The sequence below is a fragment of the Schistocerca americana genome, chromosome 7, assembly GCF_021461395.2.
Source record: "Schistocerca americana isolate TAMUIC-IGC-003095 chromosome 7, iqSchAmer2.1, whole genome shotgun sequence".
In the NCBI taxonomy this organism is placed as follows: Eukaryota; Metazoa; Arthropoda; class Insecta; order Orthoptera; family Acrididae; genus Schistocerca; species Schistocerca americana.
Genome location: NC_060125.1, coordinates 476,242,770 through 476,266,622, shown reverse-complemented (window position 1 = coordinate 476,266,622; position 23,853 = coordinate 476,242,770). Strand labels below are relative to the sequence as shown.

Here is a 23,853-nt window from a genome sequence, read left to right as displayed (position 1 = left end):
AAACAAACGTAAAGTCTAGTTATATTCCAGATGAAGTTCATTGAGAGGGATGAGGCAGGTTTCTCCATCATCAGCTGATCAGCGCTTATTCTGGCAAGATTTACATCAGCGACCATTAGTGATATGCGTCCATCTCATGAGGGGAGTGAAAACGCAAATGGAAAGATTTTCAAAATAGGCAAGGTAAAATGTTCTCAATGAAGTTATGATAATAATAATAATTAAAAAAATGAAGTGACAAGACAGGATTGATCATTTTAAATGTCAAATCACATTTTTACATAAAAATAGCAGAATAATGTCATTATTTTTCAATTAGTCGTGCAAATATAATTAGTATGGTCGAGGTAGTACATGTTGAAGGCTTAAAATTTCTTGCTTTCATTGCATTTGAAGGAGATGTCGTTATTATGCTAACAGTGACTTGTCACATTCATTCCCTGGAACTGATTGCAAATATTTTATTTGTTACAGTGCTGTAGTAACCAAAAAAATTGTATGAGCGCCGAATACCCCTTGAAATACCCTTTACTGACGTGTACAATGACACTAAAGCCCAAGTCTTCTCAGACTTGGCGACGAATGACTTAGCTATAAACGCTTCGACTTGTACACAGTTGACAGGTACTTGGCAGAATCTCTAGCCGTTCTTGGGCGCTCTGGGTCGTCGAAATCCACGTAGTGCAGGCCTAATCTCATCCTATACAAAAGAAATCACAATTACAACATGTAACTACATTATATCGTCGACATATTTCATGAGAAGTAAATGTGTTCAGGATGCACCATTAACGTACTTCGCAAACACAGAAAAAAATAGAAAGTATTGATGTATATGTTATTGTAACAGTACTCTTATCGGTAAAAAAATAAATCATAGATACCGTTTTGCATATGCTCAGAAGGCAAGAAAGAAATTACTATTCTGTGTGTAGGCCTACTGCTGCCTACAAGAAATAAAATATGCAGAAAGTCGTGGACTATTATCCACTTCATAAATATTGAACCCTGGCTTTCAGCTCATATTCTAGTTATATCGCATGACAAACTTCGATGTGTTGTACTTTGTCGAAATTATGAGAATTTCTGCTTTTATCCAGTGTATGAATATTACATTTTAGTCGAAATGGGGGCGACATAAGCGGTAATAATTGAGAGAGAGTTTGCCTTTTCGAGCATTTTTTGGCGAGTGTCAACTTTAGTCAAAGAAGCCATACCGTAATAAGGAGAAATATTTTCTTTGCAAAATTTAAAGATATAATCTTATTTTATTTGCAGGCGGATTTTCGTTATTTTCTGGTAGTCATCTCATCTCTATAATATCAAACAAAAGAGGATGCTTATCATTGTAGCTATTGCGGTGGAGGAAGCATGGGTGCAAAACTTGAACTTTCGTTGGTTACAACGTATGTCATTACTAATTAATACTCCCTGTGATTGTCATTTAAGAGTCTGTAATGCAATTGCGTTGGTAGTTGTCATGTATGCGCGATTGTGGTTGAGCGTAGTTATCATACTAGCGCACCGACGTCGTTTCTACGCACAACAAGCAGTTTCGTTGTCGCATTCCAATACAGCACTGCTGCGCCCAGTTTGTCATTGCAAGTAGAGGGCACTAATATGGCAAATTCCAAGTGAACGATCGATATACAAGCAGCTCTCTGTAAATGAACAATGAAATCTTTTGTGCATTTTAACAATAAACAAAAAATCGATTAACTCGAATAAATGTGTATTGCAGAGTGCAGAGGATAACCAGGTTTGTAAGGTATTGTCTTTTACGTACAAGCACATTTCCAGCTCAGAAGATACTTACCTCACGCATAATAGTTATCATCATCATCATCATCGTCATAATCATCATTTGTGATCCATTACATAATTAAATAGTAAACTGAATATAGGACAAGTCAAAACTGAGAAAAAGAGAGAGAGAACAAATTTCAATTTACAAACTGTAATCATAAATCACAAGTAACAAACAACACAATTTAATTCGTAGAAATTATCAGTACTTACAAACCCAGTTCACAAAAGCTATATTTTAGAATTCCAGAGTTCTTTTAATGAGTGAAAACACTTTTCCATCAGAAACGAGTGAAGGTTGTTTTCAAATGTACTTTTATCTCGATGTTGTTTTAAATCACTAGTTAGGAAGTTGAATAACTAAACATGTGTTACACCCCCTGTTCTAGACTAACACATGTGGTCACAGGTATTAGCGATGTTAATTGTGTTATGGCTATGGACATGTTTATTTTGTTGCAGCTCTCCAATTTTGTTTGAAAGATATTCATTTGCACGCAGGATACACTCATACATGTAAAGGCTTGGTGGGCTCATTATTTCCTGTCGAATGAAGTCTGGCCTTCAAGGTTCCAGTTTGTTTACCTAAGTTGCAGATAGCCTTGACTGCTTTTTTCTGCACCTGAAGATTTTACAGAAGCCAGCGACTACATAGTCAGTGCCGCAACAACAGTGTGTGCTAGCCGATCAGAGGGCATTACCTCTCTGCTCTTATTCGTTGTTCGATGTCCGACGTGAAACGAGGGATTTCATGATCAGCTCTGGATGGTACCAAGAAGAATCAAGTGTCTACCTCGTACAGGGTGAGGCAGTTTCAAGTAATCTTGGTTTTCCGAGATTTAATTTCATCGTCGGAACATCTCTTTTACGTGTTTTGGTAATTATTCGTGGTCCACGGTCAGTCAATACAGTATCTGATTTTGAATACGATCTGGTATATCACCTTGACTAATTAACCTGTGACATGCAACGTTACTATGGTGTACACAATACATAAAGCATTACAAAGAGTTGCTGATTGCCAATAAGAAAAAAGACTAATTATTTAACTTATAACTGATTTCAATTACAATTTACTTGCTTTATTGAAAGGACTAATTATCAAACATCTGACAGATTTCAATTACAATTTACTTGAAAAGACTGCTGACTATTATTTATTGATTCATAAATGATATCCCAAGGAAAGGCTACAGTAGCTGTTATTAGGCAGATTAGTCTGCCTGCTAGAGTATACGATGACTCATATTAATATTATTTATGAGAGGGATGTTTCACAGTTAAGAGTATTACGGTCACCACTCGTTAATTTGGAGTGCTTACATCATGCCCGGAGTGGTCGAGCGCTTCTAGGCGCTACAGTCTGTAACCGCGCGAGGATGTGTGTGGTGTCGTTAGGTTAGTTAGGTTTAAGTAGTTCTAAGTTCTAGGGGACCGATGACCTCAGAAGTTAAGTCCCATAGTGCTCAGAGCCATTACATCATGCATTAGAAATCTATTACCAACTGCTGGTTGCGTGTCTGTAGTTTGCAGTGACATCAGTATTAAATTTAGAACATCACTAAATGTCAACTTGCCCCATTCCTCTCATTGTTTTCATTGCAGTTAAGTAAACTCACAATTGCTTACCACTTCCCAGGTGTCCGCACCAAAAAGCGCCTGAGTCTTCACAGCACGTTGGTGTGGTAAGCTTGCTGCTACGCAGTTCCTGGCATTGTACAAAATGCAAACACTCAGCCATTGTCGAGACGAACTCAGAAACATCCTGTTTTATCGCTACTAATCTGCGTACAGCCCCACACTGCCTTTGCCAGAAATTTACAGACAGCACTAAGAACCAAGTCAGCCGAAGTAGTAGCGTAGGTACCGCTGTGCAGATGTAAAGGACCAAGGCCTAGTCCAGCACACAATTTTAGCTTTTGAGAGATATTCAACAATGCAGACATTAGACGATTGGAAGCCTTCCTGATCCAGTACGGTATATCTACAACCATCCAACCATTTACAAAATGATTCAACTGTAAGAGAAATTTTTTACGTGATTCCAATAACTGGGAGTTACTGTATGTTTTTCCGGAAGTATATACTCAATTGTATAGCGAGTGGATCGTCTTTTAGCACCCACGGATTCTGAGCATTTCCTATCTGCCTACGTCCATTGTCATGCCAAGTGAAAGCTAGTGTGTGTGTGTGTGTGTGTGTGTGTGTGTGTGTGTGTGTGTTTTTGGCTCTTATGGGCGCCCAACGGCAGGGTCATCAGCGCCCTTACACTTATTAAAACAAACGGATGTGGAGATGAACTAAAATTGTTGTACACGCATGCATGCACTCGAAATGGCCACAAAGTCACTATATCTCACATGGACTTCCACATGCACTAAAACCAGTTAGGAGGAAAGATAGGTAATCAAGAAATCAAAACACAGTTGTTGTTGTTGTGGTCTTCAGTCCTGAGACTGGTTTGATGCAGCTGTCCATACTACTCTATCCTGTGCAAGCTTCTTCATCGCCCAGTACTTACTGCAACCTACATCCTTCTGAATCTGCTTAGTGTATTCATCTCTTGGTCTCCCTCTACGATTTTTACCCTCCACGCTGCCCTCCAATGCTAAATTTGTGGTCCCTTGATGCCTCAGAACATGTCCTACTAACCGGTCCCTTCTTCTTGTCAAGTTGTGCCACAAACTCCTCTTCTCCCCAATTCTTTTCAATACCTCCTCATTAGTTATGTGATCTACCCATCTAATCTTCAGCATTCTTCTGTAGCACCACATTTCGAAAGCTTCTATTCTCTTCTTGTCCAAACTATTTATCGTCCATGTTTCACATCCGTACATGGCTACACGCCATACAAATACTTTCTGAAACGACTTCCTGACATTTAAATCTATACTCGATGTCAACAAATTTCTCTTCTTCAGAAACGGTTTCCTCGCCATTGCCAGTCTATATTTTATATCCTCTCTACTTCGACCATCATCAGTTATTTTGCTCCCCAAATAGAAAAACTCCTTTACTACGTTAAGTGTCTCATTTCCTAATCTAATTCCCGCAGCATCACCCGACTTAATTCGACTACATTCCAGTATCCTCGTTTTGCTTTTGTTGACAGAGAACAAAATACAAACGAGCTAAAGGAAAAGCACAGGGAAATGTGACTAGCTGACCACTTACAAAAACCTTGGGTGAGCCTGCCACCCTGTTGACTCATTGAAGACATCTATCTAAAATCTTGTTAAAAACTCGAACCACATTCGTTTGATCATTACATAAAATACACTGCAGATCCGCCGGCAAATCCGCCGCAGTCCGTTGGTGGGTACATAAAATGCAGTCCAATAAAATGTGGCGCACCGTGATCTGCACGCCACAAGCACCACACGCTGGAGGGTCCTCTCGCTGGAGTAAGACTCCATGCGTCATAGGGCTGTCGCCTCAGTGAAGACGAGTAAGAAGGACCTTGTCCCGTCGGCGTGGCTGGAAGGAAGTACGCCACGGCCGAGTTGTGGGCTTTACGAAGTGGAACTTGGTGTCGGTCACTTTCAGTCAATCGTCGTCCCATCGACACATGTCTTTATACCTCAACAGCGGGGTGAGAGTGTGCAGGAGGATAGCACACTCAATCACCTGAGGGTCAATATATACCTCCTTGGCTGCTCGATCCGCCCTTTCGTTCCCTGCAATTCCCATGTGCCCTGGCACCCAGCAGAAAGACTCCTTCCCCAGTCGTTGTAGTTGGAGGAGGGCATCCAGGATATTCTGGGTTACTTTATCTGCTGGGCACGAACGTTGGAGAGAGTGAAGGGCGCTCAGAAAATCTTAACAGACGAGAAATATGACACTGCTCCAGAGCCCGCAAGATCGCATATAATTCTGGATCGAAGATAGTAAATTCTTGAGGGAGTCTAACCTTGAGGACATGATCCGGGAAGACGACAGAGCATCCAGTGGAGTCCCCCTGCTTAGACCCATCTGTATAAACAGGTACATGGTTGTGGTACTCAGATAAAAACGGAAGCAGGAGTGCTATCTCTTCAGCACCGCACCAAATCTAAAATCAGTTTGGGCCCCTCCAGTAACCAGGGTGGCAGACGGTTAAAACTCTGTAAGTGGCTGTTTTCTAAATGTTAGTGAATCATGTAAATGAGACAGGACGTAGTTGCCAGACGGGTATTCATCTAGTCCGTTGGTTCCCCATCTTTCTGAGACTATTAGGCCTGCTCCTGAGAGAAATAACGCATTAGCTAATAACCGCCCCCTCCCCAATCATAACATTAGCGCCTAACTAAATTTTAAAATGAAAAAGAATAATATATGTACACTTTTATTTCTAAAATAACAAAATAACGAAACGTACATGATGATTGGTTTTTGTATGTGTTTCATTAAACCACAAACTAATTAGTCAATGAACCAATTGATACAGCTCATTTCGGATAACGTGTTTTTACACAGTTATGAAGCAATTCTCAGTTCATCGCGGGTGATACCTACAACTCATTTTCAGTAAAGAATGCTATCCGCGTTTAGTGTGTAAACTTGTTACAAAACGTGTTCCCTCTGTATCACTCCTCTCTCTAGCGACATTACTTCACCCACACCCTGCACCCCCATTTAGAATCACCAAGTTAAAATGCGTGCGCTATACTTATTGTTTGTTAATCAATTGATTCTTGGTTCCTTACTTCTGAAATGACAGAAACTAGAACATTTCAGGTTGCCAATGCTTTGTGTCTGGTCACTGTCACTAATAATAACAATCATAATAAATAACAATAATAACATTAATGTTGTGTAAACCCGACAGCAATGCAGTTACTGTTGTAAATAAAATGTTGTGTGACTACGGCCTGCCGTCGGGTAGACCGTTCGCCTGGTGCAAGTCTTTCGATTTGATGCCACGTCGACGACTTGCGCGTCGATGGGGATGAAATGATGATGATTAGGACAACACAACGCCCAGTCCCTGAGCGGAGGAAATCTCCGATCCAGCAGGGAATCAAACCCGGCCCGTTAGGATTGACATTCTGTCGCGCTGACCACTCAGCTACCGGGAGCGGACGTTACTGTTGTGTTGTGCTGTCAATTAGTTTTTTTTTTATCTAGTGCAAAATGAAAAACGAAGCAATTCCGGGACCAATGTGGGAACTATGCACAATTGTGAGTAGGCCTTTTCATGAGATACTTAAGCATATGTGACGTATATGTCTCAATTCTACTGTCATAAATGCATCATCCAAACTACAATGTATGTGTGTAGTGGGAGAACATGTGAAGAAGCTGTTGTTCATTTATTCCTTTCAGAAGCTATAACCTCCACCACAACGTGTCACACGTTAATGCTAATACTTGAAAAAAAAAATGTAGCTATTGGTAACTAATGTAATTAGTATTACCAGCTTACGCATTAGTGATAACAGTAATGATCTTTTAAAATGATGTAGTTCCGTTACCGAAACTCAATGGAACCCTTTTTCTTAAAATTCAGTTTTCCTCCTCTGGAGGTAATTATCCGCAGACTAGGAGTTACTGACCTAGGTGGATGAGGGAAACCACCTAAAAATGACATCTAGGCCGGTCGGCACACATGTCCTCCTTGTTAATCAGTCAGACGAATTCCATCCTGAGCCAGCACGCCTCCCCATATCCCATCAGCGACATAATATCGCACACGGCTGTCAAGGTGGGTCCATATTGTGCTCATTATTCAAGAGAAACCTTGTGGTAATCGTCCAAATTTTCAGGGGAGTTCATATTATTTATCATGGTTACAGGCGACGTTACCAGCGATCATTAAGAAAACAGACAGACAGGTGAGCAGGAATATTAAAACGTGAATGCCTGAAGGCCAGGGTCAAAAGAAGCCTCGTCACGCATCGGGACATGCTCGTGTGCGTTCGTGGGAGACCTCAACAAAGAAAGAAACTGCAAATAATTAAAAACCAGGTACAGGATATATTATATCATGTTATTAATTTTATTTAAAAGTTCCCCAAATAGTAAATGCGAATTTGCCTCTGATTAAAAATCAAGGGAGAAGAGAAGTCGTAACTGAGAGTTCCCCCAAGATATTGAGGAACAATACGGTGGAATCTGAATTCTGATGAGATAAATTTGACAGGATTTGATTATTTGTTCAAGATTGGGACAGCCGTTAAATTCAGACAAAAATTCAAACGGATCTTCTTCTTCTTAGAAGAGGCGTAGTGCTACAATAACGACTGTGTTCCTATGGCTGGAGTCAAGGTAAAATCTCCGTGGGCAAAAGATTTTGTGTGTTCTCTCAAGTCCCAGAAGGTAGTCCTTGACGACCGCCCCACCCTGCAGTTGGTACTAGACCCAACTTTTTTTCCCCCCTCAGAAGCTAATTCCTATGTGAGGGTTCAGAAGTCACAAAACCAGCGCAGCAACTGCAGCACAGTTTGTCAGCTTCTCTTCAGATCAACACTTGCGGCAAGACGACTCCGACGCACACGCGATTAAGGTTGGGTACTTGTCATCTTGAGTCAGAAAAAGTTTGGGCATAAGATAGAATCGTTGAATGTACACAGGCGCGACCTTTTGAAATCGGTGAGCTTGACTACGTCGTACTGGTGCAGTGAGACGACGTTCTCTGTCATGTAGTAAGCAGTCTGTCACCTCATGGGTTCACTATCTCTGTAATATATTATGAGTCTCCTCACATGAACTCAGCTCTCTCTAGCACTTTCAAATTCAGGGAACGTTTACGTTCTTTTGATAAATGCGTAGGAGTAAGCATAAGGAGCGACTTTAAGTGGAACGACCACATACAACAAACTGTAGGAAAAACAGGTGCCAGACTGATTCATAGGACGAATCTCAAGGAAATGTGGCTCATTCACGAAAGAGTCGGCATCTTGTCGTCTAGTAGCTAGCATCTGGATCATGGGGTCCCGGGTTCGATTCCCGGCCGCGCTGGGGATTTTCTCTGTCCGGGGACTGGGTGTTTGTGTTGTCATCATTTCATCATCATTCATGAAAGTGGCGAGATAGGACTGAGTAAAGATTGGGAATTTACACGGGCGCTGATAACCGCGCAGTTGAGAGCCCCACAAATCAAGCACCATCATCATTCACGAAAGAAGTAGCTTACAAAACACTTATTCGACCTAATCTTGAATAATGCTCCTCACATTGGGATCCTTACCAGATAGGACTAATAGAAGGGAGAGTGTTTCACGGAAAAGTTTACTACTTAAATGCAGAGAGGGTGCGTTACAGGAAGAGTCGGACAACATATTACACGGTCCGTTCACATTAATGTGGCAATCTGTCAAAAATCTGAATAACCAACTTTTCCAGCGCGGACATGCGGAAAGAGATTCAATCAGGTTCTGGAAGGTATCGACAGGGACGTGAAGCTACGACTCCAGAGCTGTGGCCAGCTGTGCTGGGTTTCACGATTGAGGATCCATGGCACGAACTGCCTGATCAAGATGGTCCCACAGATTCTCGACTGGGTTTAACTCTGGGGGTTGGTGCCTGGGGAGTACAGTAAACTCATTCTGGAGCTCTTTGAAACATACACATACACTGTGAGCTATGCGACATGTTGCATTGCCCTGATGGTAGATACCACCATGCCAAGGAAAAACAGACAACATACAGGGGTGGACATGGTCCCTAATGATAGATGCATACTTGTGTTGATCCATTCTGCTTTGCAGAATGCCGACGTCATCCAGGGTATGTCACGAAAACATTCCCTAGACCTTAATGCTGTCCCCTCCAGACTGGATTCTTCTGACGACTGTTGCAGGGTCATACACGTCAAAGGCCATCTGTACGATGGAGCATAAAACCTGATTCATCTGAGAAGGCCTGCTGTCACCAATCAGTAGACGACCAGTTGGGGTATTGGCGTGGAAACTGCAGCCTTTGTCGCCGATAAACAGTAATCAGCATGGGTGCATGAACCACTGCACAGGCTCATACGCAGCAGCTATCGCTGAACGGTCGTTGAGTAGATACTGATGGTAGCCCCTTTGTTCATCTGGGCGTCCAGTTGCTCAGCATGTGCACATCTATTATCCATACACATCTCTGCAGCAGTCGTTCAGCCCTGTCATCTATGACTCATGGTGCACCACAGTTGCCTCACTGACAGCTTTGGGTAGTGCAGATGCGAACAGTCTACAAACTTAGCTGTTTTGGAAATAATTCCACCCTTGGCCAGAAAGCCAATGATCATACTACTGAACGTCAGGTAAATAACTCTGTTTCTACATTACAATAACGACTGCACAGTTTACCACGTCCCCTCGACACACTTGATATACCTCCACTGCTAGTGCTGCCACCTGATGTCTGCGAGCAGTTATCTCACACTGACGTCGAACATAGGCGGTAGTCACATTAATGTGACTGGACCGTATAATTCCTCCCACATACGTCTCATGATATGATGACAACGAGAAAATTTGAGAATTTAGAGCTAATACAGAGGTTTACCAAAAGTTATTTTTCCCACGCATCATTCACGGACAGACCAGGGGCAGGTGGATCGGTTAGTGGTACCAAAAGTGCTCTCCGCCACACAGCGTTAGGTGGTTTGCGGAGTACTGATGTAGATGCATGTTGATTCCTGCGCTCATTGATTACTGTCTGTGTATACCCGCAAAAAGGAATACAAACGTCTCAAAAATGAGATCGACAGGAAGTGCAAAATGGCTAAGCAGGGATGACTAGAGGACAAATGTGAGGCTGTAGAGGCTTATCTCATGAGGGGTCAGATAGATACTGCCTACAGGAAAATTAAAGAGACCTTTGGAAAAGAGAGAACCACTTGCATGAATATCAAGAGCACAAATGGAAACCCAGTTCTAAGCAAAGAAGGGAAAGCAGAAAGGTGAAAGGAGTATATAGAGGATCTATACAGGGGCGATGTTCTTGAGGACAATATTATGGAAATGGAAGAGGATGTAGATGAAGATGAAATGGGAGATACGATACTGCGTGAAGAGCTTGACAGAGCACTGAAAGACCTAAGTCGAAACAAGGCCCCGGGAGTAGACAACATTCCATTGGAACTACTGACGGCCTTGGGAGAGCCAGCCCTGACAAAACTCTACCATCTGGTGAGCAAAATGTATGACACAGGCGAAATTCCCTCAGACTTCAAGAAGAAGGTAATAATTCCAATCCCAAAGAAAGCAGGTGTTGACAGATGTGAAAATTACTGAACTATCAGTTTAACAAGTTACAGCTGCAAAATACTACCGCGAATTCTTTACAGACGAATGGAAAAAATGGTAGAAGCTGACCTCGGGGAAGATCAGTTTGGATTCCATATAAATGTTGGAACACGTGAGGCAATACTGACCCTACGACTTATCTTAGAAGAAAGATTAAGAAAAGGCAAACCTACGTTTCTAGCATTTGTAGACTTAGAGAAAGCTTTTGACAATGTTGACTGAAATACTCTCTTTCAAATACTGAAGGTGGCAGGGGTAAAATACAGGGAGCGAAAGGCTATTTACAATTTGTACAGAAACCAGATGGCAGTTATAAGAGTCGAGGGACATGAAAGGAAAGCAGTGGTCGGGAAGGGAGTGAGACAGGGTTGTAGCCTCTCCCTGATGTTATTCAATCTGTATATTGAGCAAGCAGTAAAGGAAACAAAAGAAAAGTTCGGAGTAGGTATTGAAATCCATGGAGAAGAAATTAAAACTTTGAGGTTCACCGATGACATTGTAATTCTGTCAGAGACAGCAAAGGACTTGGAAGAGCAGTTGAACGGAATGGACAGTGTCTTGAAAGGAGGGTATAAGATGAACATCAACAAAAGCAAAACGAGGATAATGGAATGTAGTCGAATTAAGTCGAGTGATGCTTCGGGAATTAGATTAGGAAATGAGACACTTAAAGTAGTAAAGGAGTTTTGCTATTTCGGGAGCAAAATAACTGACGATGGTCGAAGTAGAGAGGATATAAAATGTAGACTGGCAGTGGCAAGGAAAGCGTTTCTGAAGAAAAGAAATTTGTTAACATCAAGTATTGATTTAAGTGTCAGGAAGTCGTTTCTGAAAGTATTTGTATGGAGTGTAGCCATGTATGGAAGTGAAACATGGACGATAAATAGTTTAGACAAGAAGAGAATAGAAACTTTCGAAATGTGGTGCTACAGAAGAATGCTGAAGATTAGCTGGGTAGATCACATAACTAATAAGGAGGTATTGAATAGAATTGGGAAGAAGAGGCGTTTGTGGCACAGCTTGACTAGAAGAAAGGATCGGTTTGTAGGACATGTTCTGAGTTATCAAGGGATCACCAATTTAGTACTGGAGGGCAGCGTGGAGGGTAAAAATCGTAGAGGGAGACCAAGAGATGAATACACTAAGCAGATTCAGAAGGATGTAGGCTGCAGTAGGTACTGGGAGATGAAGAGGCATGCACAGGATAGAGTAGCATGGAGAGCATCAAACCAGTCTCAGGACTGAAAACCACAACAACAACAACAACAACAACATGTCCGCAGTTTATATTGTCAGTGGAGGCTGCTCTCTGTTATACGTCCATAAATTCTAGGAGCATATAATCCACTGATAAAATTTAATCTGTTTTAATTAGAATTGTATCCCCTTTCCAGCTTACTAAGTCCCTAGTTAACTGACACGATCTGAGTACTCTGTAGTGATCTGTTTAAGAGCGCCTGCCTGGCGTTTAAAGGACACAGCAGGGGTGGTTACAACGCGTAGAACGCTTAGAAATTGACCTACTTTCCAATGTGATGTGAACATAATGTCGCCTAGTAATACGAAACATGTCCAGAAAGTCAGTGCAGCGTTGCAGTTACAATTAATAGTGAAGCAGTCTCTTCTGTGTAAGCATTCTGCGGCAATGCTGTGTATTACTTACGACAGTCCTCTGCCCCACTCGTAGTTGTCCATGAGAGTCCACGCAGTATATCCAATAACTCGACACCCATCAATGTTAATGGAATCCAGCAAGGCGGTAAGGTAATTCTGTGGGCAATAAAACAATCAATTACAAATAATTTTCTGTGGTTCATTTTTATCTCGCAGCTTACCCGAGACCACACTGAGTCAAAGAAGACTGGGATGAAACTGCTTTTTTTTCAGCTACTAAATATAATTCCGTTTTATCATCCACAGCACCATATCGGCCAGTACTTAGCGTACTTTCTTGTCTATTTTTGAAACTAGAAAAGGGACCACATGGTACATGAAGTTCAGAACTCACACATCAATTAACAAAAGCAGTTCGATGCCATTCCCAAAATTTCTCGAGACAATCGACTTTGAAGATTTCTGACCCTCCGCAGTATGCTGAAGCAAGGTAAGTTTTTCTTGACAGGTCGTGTGGCTGTGTGGTAGAATGCTCGCCTACGATGTCTGTGGCTCAGGTTCGCCACCTTCCCTAGCTAAAATTTTAAATAAAGGCGCACCTTCCATGAACATTTCCATGAAGCGTAAAATACACCAGGATAACTTAATTTGTAATGGTTTTTAATTTAAAGAATCTTTTATAAAAGATCAGTAACTTATTTTGATACGATTGGAAACTAACAACCAGCCATTAACAGAATTAAAGGTTTATTAGCCCTTTACCATGATTTCGACAAACATAGGTTTGTCTTCCTCAGAAACAAACAAACTATTACAAAATAGTTAAACTGGCAACTAGAAAAGGAAGTAAAATTTATAAATAGTATATTAAAATTTTTTTCAGAAGAGCACATTCACTCGTAGAATCACATATTGATAAAAAGTGGTGTTGTGGCAAAAGGCTCTTGTCTAGTGCAATGTGCATGTCAACCAGAAATATGAACAGTTAAAAAGCATGACTGAAGGTAGTACCTCAATGCTGCAGAGCTTTGTCAAAAACTTTTAAAATAAAACACACGTGGCACTGGATCCAGCTGACGTTTAGTATGACACATACTTGGCTAGTGACGTGACCCAACTGACTTAGGATGTGCAGGCACCAACAATAGATAAATTATGATAGTTTGTACTTACTGCGTGAGTAAGTTCAAAATGTTCAAATATGTGTGAAATCTTATGGGACTTAACTGCTAAGGTCATCAGTCCCTAAGCTAACACTACTTAGCCTAAATTATCCTAAGGACAAACACACACACACACACACACACACACACACACACACACACACCCATGCCCGAGGGAGGACTCGAACCTCCGCCGGGACCAGCCGCACAGTCCATGACTGCAGCACCTTAGACCGCGTGAATAAGTGCGTGCACCACAGAACTGAGCAGCCAGTGGCTGATTTAGCAAATTAAATATTTACTAGGTGAAATTGAAGCAGTATAAGACTAATGAAATAGGAATAAAGGGGTGGGAGAGGTGGGAGGGAGGGGTTGAACTCATCTGCCCCGTAAAGAGCAAGCAGGCTCAGGTAAACACTGCTAATTATTTACTAGTGAGTGCATAAAACAGCATGGGAAGAATTTGCAGACATATAGGGGACCGTGCCAAGTAACAGTATATGAACACTGATCAACCAGAACAATATGGGCACCTACATAATAGCCGGTATGTCCACCTTTGGCACAGATAACAGCGGCGACACGTCATGGCGTGGAAGCAATGAGCCCTTGGTAGGTCGTTGGAGGGAATTGGCACCACATCTGTACACACAAGTCATCCAAGCCCGTAAATTCCGGTGAGCGAAGTGATGAGCTCTGACAACACATTCAATCACATCCCAGATTTGTACGATCGGGACTCGCCATTGTGTTCCTCGAAACACTCCATCTCACTCCTGGCCTTATGACATGGCGCATTACTTTGCTGAAAATTGCCACTACCGTTGGGAAACATGATCGTCATGAAGGGGTTTGTAACCAGTACACCGTACTCCATGGCCGTCACATTGCACGAGCTCCACTGGACCCATATATGCCCACGTGAATGTTCCCCAGAGTATAATGGAGCTGCCACCAGCTTGTCTCTGTTCCGACATACAGGTGTCAAGGAGCTGTCCTCCTGGAAGACGATGGATCTGTGCCTTCCCATCAGCATGATGAAGAAGGTATCCAGATTCATCAGACTATGAAAAGCTCTGCAACTGCACCACATCTCAGATGTGTTTGATCGGATTCAGATATGGCGAGCTCGGTCCGGCACATCAACTGGAATAAGCCACTGTGTTCCTCTAACCATTCCATCCCACTCCTGGCCCTCTGAAATGGAGCATTATTTTGTTGAAAATACCACTACTGTCGAGAAACATGATCGTCATGAAGGGGTGTACATGGCCTGTACCCAGTGTACGATAATCTTTGGCCGTCATGGTGACTTGCATGAACTCCACTGGACCAATGGATGTCCACGTGAAAGTTCCTCAGAGCATAATGCTACTGCCGCCAGCTTGTCTCCGTCCCGCCATACAGGTGTCAAGGAGCTGTTCCCCTGGAAGGTGACGGATTCGTGCCGTCCCGTCGGCATAATGAAGAAGGTGTTGGAGTTTGTCAGACAATGTAATGCTCTGCCACTGCACAGACATCCAGTTCCGATGGTAACATGCCCATTTCAGTCGTAGTTGCCGATATCTTGGTGTCAGCATTGGCACATTCATGGATGTCGACTGCAGAGGCCCATCATTAGAATGTTGGCACTGTTTGTTTAAACACACTTGTGGTGCTAGTTTCGCCACAGTTCACCGCCTGTCCTGTTTTACCACTCTGCCCAGGTTACAAGATCCGACATCCGTAACGAGGGGTGACTGACCAATCCCACGACATCTGGACATTGTTTCACCTTAGTGTCACCACGACTTGAAGACACTCGCCACAGCAGTCCTCAAACACCCGACAAGTCGTGCAGTTTCCAAAATGCTCCTACCGAACCTCTGGGCCATCACAATCTGCCCTCAGTCAAATCCAGATGCATCGCGCCTTCCCTATGATATACTGACAGCACGCTCACTGATACTACATGCACTGTGCTTGTGTCTGACTGGCAGACATTCCTCACCAGGTGATGCTGCTATCGCCTGGACGTATTTATACCGGTAATAGGTCAGTGACCATAATACTTTGGCTGATCAGTGTATGATGAGACGAACTCATAAAACCTCTAAGGCAAATGGAAGATTACATTTATTGGAAGTATATCCACACAGGAAATCACGTGCAGGGAGCTAGTGTGACCGATTCTAGAATACTGCCTTATAAAACTTCCTGGCAGATTAAAACTGTGTGCCCGACCGAGACTCGAACTCGGGACCTTTGCCTTTCGCGGGCAAGTGCTCTACCAACTGAGCTACCGAAGCTCGACTCACGTCCGGTACACACAGCTTTACTTCTGCCAGTACCTCGTCTCCTACCTTCCGAGTTCGAGTCTCGGTCGGGCACACAGTTTTAATCTGCCAGGAAGTTTCATATCAGCGCACACTCCGCTGCAGAGTGAAAATCTCATTCTACTGCCTTATACTTTGCAGTCATCAACAAACAGGCATAACAGCTGAAGTTGACCGAATTCAGCCACGCGCTGCTACCATAGTCTCATTTTGTCATAGCCCTTACGAAAGTGTAACACAGATGCTCGGAAACATTTAAATGACACTCTTTGGAAGAAATTGCCAAGCTATTGTTATGAAAACGTGGTAAATTTAGACAACCGATAGTCAAGAAATACTGCTCTACAAATCTGCTGGCATAACGGTATATGTCGCGCAGAGAATATGAGAAAAGGTACGAGATTGGGGCGTCTATGGAATTAAGTAGACAGTCATTTTTTACTCTCTCAATGTGTCAATGGATTAGGACAGATAATAGCAAAATTAGTACAATATTAGTACAAAGCACTCTCAGCCACGCACTTAATGTGGCTTGTGGAGCCTATATGTACACGTAGAACTATATTTGCCTGGTGAAGAGCTAACCGTACAAGTTAAGCAGCTTCAGTGCTTTTTCAATGCAGCAATTAAATCTATACATTAAAATAACTTTGTTTCTAATTTATACGGAGCAGAATTAGTTAAAATGGAACTATTGCCGTGCGGGGTAGCCGTGCGGTCTAGGGCCACGGTTCGCACGGCTCCCCCCGTCGAAGGTTCGAGTCCTTCCTGGAGCATAAGTGTATGTGTTATCGTTAGTGTAAGTTAGTTTAAATTAGATTAAGTAGTGTGTAAGCCTAGAGACCGATGATCTTAGCAGTTTGGTGCCATAGGAACTTACCACAATTTAATTTTGGAACTATTTGTATTATATTTTGTGAGTCTTATTGGCTACTTGTTCTCGCCAAACCAGTAACTATCCCAGTTGCTATTACTGCTTCGAGACGTTAAGATCATTTCTCATACAATTTACCTGAATAAAGACATCATAACTCTGTTTGACCCCAATTAACGCTTTTTGTGGAAAGTATGCATTGATCTTCGGTTAAAATACAGGTAGCTTATGATACATTCAGTAACCAAAGGTTTTTATAACATGTTACGCCTTGAGAAACTGAATTACAACCTTTATTGTGTAACTTACCTTGTAGTACTCAACACGAGCAGTGTCGTTCAGCCCGAGGTCTGACGATTCGTGACCATTTTCAGTAATGAAGACGGGATAATCTTCGTATTCCGCTTTTATCCAGTTCAGAAGTTTACGCATTCCCCACGCCACCTCCTACAAAAAGTGAGTAAATTAAATGAAAATTTTCGATGTTTGTGAGCCACATGCATACAGCATTTTCAAAAGGATACGCCGCCGTTTGACCGCATACTTCTGAGTATTTCTTGCGTACAGTCTAGATTTGGGTTTTCACGCCATTATCAAGTACGATGTTCTTAGAGCATTAAGATAATTTTGCTAGGTACTGAGCAGGATAACAAATACACAGTTCAACAGATTCAGTGCTAAGCACATGTTAAGCAAATCTGTTGAACTGTGTGTTTGTTATCCTGCAGAACACATTGCAAAATGATGTTAATGGTCTAAGAACACTGTACTCGATAATGGCGTGGAAGACAAAATCTAGATTGTACATAAGAAATTTACATAAATATACAGTCAAATGGAGATGTGTTTTTGAAAAAAAATAATTAAATGAAGCATAGCATGAAAGACTGGGAACTTTATAATTTGCAGATAATAGTAGCCAGTAAATGTGAATATTTTCAGCTTTTTAAATTAACTCAGTAACCTCGACTATACACTGTAACAGTGAACTATCTAATCAAAAGAATCCGAACACCTATTAGTCGATACTGAAATGGGATGTGTCCACCCTTCACGTTTATTACGACTTGAAGTCCGCTGGAAACACTGAACGTCTGAATGTCTCTGCAAGAATGGTAGTCCATTCTTCTCCAGAAGCTGAAACCAGAGGGGGTAGTGATGTTGGAAGCTGAGATCTAGAGCGTAGAGACATTCTGACTCATCCCGAAGGATTCCTTTTGGTTCAGGTTGGGATTCTGGGCAGGGCAGTTCACTTCAAGAAAGTTACAGCCCACACACTATTGCCTCACAGATGTGACTTTATAACAGTGCGCATTAACATGCTAATAAAATCATCATCTCTGCTCTGTTCTTCTACCATTGCAGCACGCAACGCTGTAAACGGAGGTAAGCCAGTTAGAAGCCTGATGGTGGATGAGATTTTCACTGCCAGTATTCGGCCGCCAATGGGGAGGAAGTATTGGTGTAAAGTTTCTCATCACTAGTCTTTGTGCGAGTTTCCTGGGTTGAAGTCCAAACCAGTCTGCAGTGCCTTATGAAGTGATGGCAAGTAAACTGTTGATGGTCTGTCGGATGTGGACGTTAAATTCGGCGGCCCCCTTGCTGCTTTTCGAGAGGAGAAGGCTAAGTGTGGTGCGGGCACTGGGTTTCAACCTCTTCCTCCTCTCATCATCTCCAACACGAACATGACAGTACATTACACACACATGCCATTATGGTCATCCATACTTAACTGACTACAGCTGTACACACAGCTTTCATTATTCGCAATGGAAAGGTGCCTGAGGGCGCGGAGAATGGGGAAACCTTTACAATAAGGCGGCTGAACCTGCCCTCAGGTATCTCCCAGCTATCCATGAGGTACGATTTTACTTTCTTTAAGGGATCACAATCTAACGATGAAAACATTCCTGCACCATAGCACAGTTTCCCTTGGGCACCACTGTTTGCAACCTCACATGATGGTAGGTAAAGATCTCCAGGCATTCACCAAACCCAAACCCTCCATCTGGATTGTGACAGGGTATTGCGTGATTCATCACTCGTTTCAATTCATGCACTGTCCAGTGACGTCGTTTTATACCCTACACTAAGCGTCGCTCAGCACTGCCTACAGAAATGTGTGGCTTATGAGGAGCTGCTCAACCATGTACCTATTTCTCTCCTGGCATTCACCAAACCCAAACGCTTCCATTGGATTGAGACTGTGTATTGCCTGAGTCATGGCTCCAAATCACTCGTTTCCAGTCATTCACTATCCAGTGGCGTCTCTCTTTTCACTACCTTTAGCCTCGCTTAGCACTGACTACAGAAATATGTGGTTTACGAGGAGCTGCTCAACTATGTACTCATTTTTCTATTATTTCCTACGCACAGACAATTTGTTTGCTGGACTGTTGATAGCACTTCAGAACGCACATTTGATTCCTCCCGCTGATGTGATGCTTTTTCTACACCAACCCCCCGCAATGCCCAACCTGCCTGTCCGCCAATACCTGAGGTGTGCCTGGTCTTGTTTTAGTTGTGGTTGTCCCTTCGCACTTCCACCTCACAATCTTGGGCAGCATTAAAGAACTGAGATGTCCCTGATGGTTCAATTGCTCATACGTCATAAATTGACTAGCCCACGTTCAGAGTCACTGAGATCTCCTCACCGACCCATTCTGCTGTTTCTGGTTCTCTACTGATCTACTGACAATGCGACACTCCCTGCCTCCTTTTATACCGATTGGTAGCCTCTTGTTACGTCTAGCGGTCAATTCCCTATTGCTTGGGGTGTTCGCATTCCACACTGTTTGGGATGTCTGCATATTCATTCTGTGGTTTCTGTATATGACGTTGTGTAGCTTATGAGCAGCTGAATATTGAAGAATTGGTGGACAGGGAATCACTGAGAAAGATTTATCAGTTCTGAAAGCCTGTTTTCTGTGGTAATAGCAAATAGTTCACCATCTGAACGTAGTGATTTAGTTTAACTAAGTAAAAGATCGGAAAGGCTGAAATAAATTGTCCAAGAATCGCCATAGCGCCCTACCTCGCACATGCTGAGAGCGCGAAGAATCAGTTAAGAAGCTTGTAGGGCCTCCTCTTGCGGTTATCGACGAGGTATTTAGATAGACATTTACATAATAGTATCCAGAGACACACTCCACCTTTCATTCTGCAGCTACATTGCCCATTAACTAGCCCAGTGGCTGGTGCTACAGCAGACGGAACACATAGAAGATCAGTTGTGTCCAACGCAGGTCAGTTAATGTTGTTGAAACTAGCAGTGGCTCTGTGGTGCGACATGTATTGAACACAGAGAGATCATACTAGATGTGCTGAAAAGGTTTTGTTGCCATTTCAACTTGGGGAACCCAGTACCTCAATGCTGCATAATAATGGACGTACTCACACAGACGTTCACAGTCAAAAACATCTAAGTTAACCTTAAAGAAGTTTCAAATCTGCGTACGCACCGTTGCAGAGTGGAAATTCAATGTGGAAACATCTACGTGTTATGGATATTAATCCTTGTCCTTCAGCCTCCACGATTCTTCTAGACTGGCACAACAAAAGGACTTAACGATACGTGAAAACCAACAGAAATTTTTATGACTTCACAAAACCATTCTTTTGATAGATTAGGGATTAGGAATAGTTAATGCTCGAATGAGAAGTTTTTTTGTTGTGTTTCAGCTGCACATTTTTAATTAGATTAAATGTTTTGATACTTTGGGTCATCTTCAGACCGACGTACTTGCGTCGACAACCTACCTTATCTACTCAGAACCACACATCGGAATACTCTGAAATGTGGTAGTACTCTGAGTAAACAAGACGGGTTGTGACGCAACTACTTCGATTAGAAGAAGACCCAGAGAGACATGTAATCTAATTAAAAATGTGCAATTGGGGTTGAATAGTAAATGAGAATTACTTTTAACATCTATACAGTTGCTGAATCTCTCAAGACGATCATATCGACTGTAGTGAACTTTTCGTGTTAGGAACAAATATTATTCAAAGAGGGGTTTATTTGAAAACACAACAAATAGGAAAGGATGAACGCGTGCTTGAGGATTTTTCGAAGTTGGCCTACACGGCCAGAGCTTTTAGAATCCAAGGTTTGCATAGTCAGCCTAACCAAGCACTAGGAAGTCGTCTACGCGACATCCAGAGGCAACTGCAAAACATCTTCACGCACGGGTTCATACACACACAGACACATATTAGGGAAAATAGATACAAAGCGGGCTGTGTGTAGATAAGTAAACAAACAAAGATTGCTTGTCCCTCCTCCTGTGTGATTGCAGCAGCATACAAATGGCAGAGAACCAGACACTACTCGCATATTACGACTCGAAAAACTCTTAACAATTACGAAACAGATTCAGCTGACCCATTTCAGTGTCTCCACATTTTAATTCGTGGACTGGTAAACACTTTTTGTAACCAGGACAGCACAAGATACGTCAACTGTATTATGACGTGAAAAAATTCCTTTGTCTGCACATTTGTAAATGTGTAAACCATCTCACGTTATAACCAAAGTGAAGTTTTATTCATATAGGATTATCAAATGAACACTGGTGTTGAGCATATTAAATTTTTAGAGCTGTAGCTAGATTGGAAACTTTCTTAGAAGTATCACACTTAGGATCTTGTGCAGAAACTGAATGTTGTTATCTTCACCACATGTTATACAGATATAAAGCACAGTGTATGTCTGTATGCCCAGGATGCCCTTCCAAATCCCTGGACTGATTTCAATCAAATTTGGCACAGTTGATGAGCATCAGTACTGTGGGGTTTATGGTGTAGGTAAAAGGTAAAAAGGTTTCTTTTTCAGCCCCTAGCAAATACACTGCCCTGCATGATAGGCATATTGTGTGGGAATAGTATCAGCCTGCCAAATCAAGCAACTTTGCAGGGCAGCCTACATATCAGGGCGCATTGTGTTGGTCTCCTTTGTCGACGTGCTTTGCATGGTGGCAAATAAATAATTTTCAAGTCCCTGATGTGTAGCCTGCACTGCATGACAAATGTGTTGCGGGTATAGTACCTATCTGCTTTATTGAACTGTACTGCAGGAGCTACATGCACTGAAAAGCATGGCTGGAAACAGACTGAGATGTATAGAGGTAGGGAAGACAGAGTGAGGGAAAGGAGGAAATAGACAGAGAGAGAGAGGGAAAGGGGGAGATGCATGAGGCACGTGGAAGGTGTAGAGGGGCAGCTGGCAGATAGAAAAGGAAGAACGGAAGGTGAAGACGGAAAGAGAGAGAGGGGAGGAGAATATGGACAGAGTGAGGGGGAGGAAGCTGTGGTTAGAGAGGATGTGGGGTAGTTCAAGACAATAGACGATGTTGCTAAAGCACAACTGTGCTATGACGCTCGATTCATAAATATGTCAGTCCGAAAACTGGTTGTGTATGGGATTTCTGCTGCCAGTATTTGGCTGGAATGGGGAGGAGAGGTGGCAGCATAAAGTCAGGATCATCATTATTTGCGCCAGTCTTCTGAATTAAATTCCAAATCTCTCTGCAGCGTCTTATGAACTGAGTGTATGTTGTCAGTGATCCGTTCACTGAACAGGGACGTTAAGCTTAGTGCCCTCTTGGTGCAATTCGAGAGGTCTAGGCTATGTGCCAGCAACAAGTTTCACCATCTCCCTTCTCTGATCATTGACATACATCGCAAACATAAAACACTACACTATGTACACATAAATAACACTCATCTTCACTCCACAAATATATATATGACACAACTCTGCATATCCGCAAGTAAAGGGGACAACATGTGCAGAGGAACCCTTCCCAATAGATGGCTGAACCCACGCTGTGCGATATCCCAGCCAACATTTTTACTGATAAGAAACACCAACTTTTAATCAATGAACACTTGACAGAAAAACACGTTAACCAACACAGAAAAACGATTTACCCATGAAGAACATCTTCATCATGGTGTACAATGGGGTACACTATAAATTTTCAAGAGATTTCCAGTAACACTGAAAAATTTGAATGATAATTCTAAGGTTATGACTTTCTTCTGACATGCTGCTTTCATTATTCACAGGGGTCCCTCGCAGTAATTTAGATCCTTTCGTTGTAATTTTTTCTCATATTTTCTAGATATTAATAAACTTTTTGAAGCATCTTGCAACATCTATTACAAATAAAGGCAACCTTGAGACTATTCGAATTCAACTGAAAACCTTTTGGATGCTTAGTGAATGTTCTCTGCAGGATTACTCCACAAAAGTTTTTAGACAAAAAGAGAACGCTCTATACACTTTCTTTATGAAAAATAGAATCAATTTGAAAAGCAGAATATCTTTTCATTGTCACTGTTCGAATGAGATTGTTATATTGCTTTACCATAGCCATGTTCCAAGGCTGCCTCAAATAGGCCTCACTCGGTTGAGTAAGAATGTCAAGAACATGCATTTTCTAGTCCAACACAGTGAAATGACAACATTATGAAAAATAATTGTATTACAGCGCTAATATTACTAAATAAAATAACCTAAAGTGTTAACTTCAAGAGGTTCTCTCAAGACCTTTTCGTTGTCATAGAAGACGTTCCCTAATGTAAAGCCCTTAACTTCAACCATAAGACATTTAACATGCTACAGCATTTTGTTGAACCCATGTGTGCCCGCATATCTGCCCCCTGTATTCAGTTTTAACCCCTTAAAGTTTTTGTAGAGATTGTTAATGGTCATAGTATTATATTCATACTTTGCACAGTGTGTGTGTTGGGAGTGAGATATTTCATGAGTACTAAATTCTCAAAAGGGTGAGTAGGATCTGAAAAGTGCAGTTACACGTCTTATAAATTAAAGTCCTCCTTTGTGTTTTCTGTCTGTATCT

At 42.1% G+C, this 23,853-nt stretch overlaps 1 protein-coding gene across 1 annotated transcript in view; it reads right to left on the bottom strand.

Annotated features, from left to right (window-relative positions):
• Window positions 1-362: 362 nt before the first annotated feature.
• Window positions 363-23,853, bottom strand: part of LOC124623026 (myrosinase 1-like) — a 133,665-nt gene continuing 110,174 nt past the window's right edge. The window contains exons 9-11 of the mRNA XM_047148817.1: window positions 17,297-17,434; window positions 12,685-12,791; window positions 363-700 (exon numbers count right to left, since the gene is read on the bottom strand). Coding sequence (XP_047004773.1) covers window positions 592-700; window positions 12,685-12,791; window positions 17,297-17,434 — 354 coding nt within the window. The 3' untranslated portion in view covers window positions 363-591. The remainder of the gene's footprint in view (window positions 701-12,684; window positions 12,792-17,296; window positions 17,435-23,853) is intronic.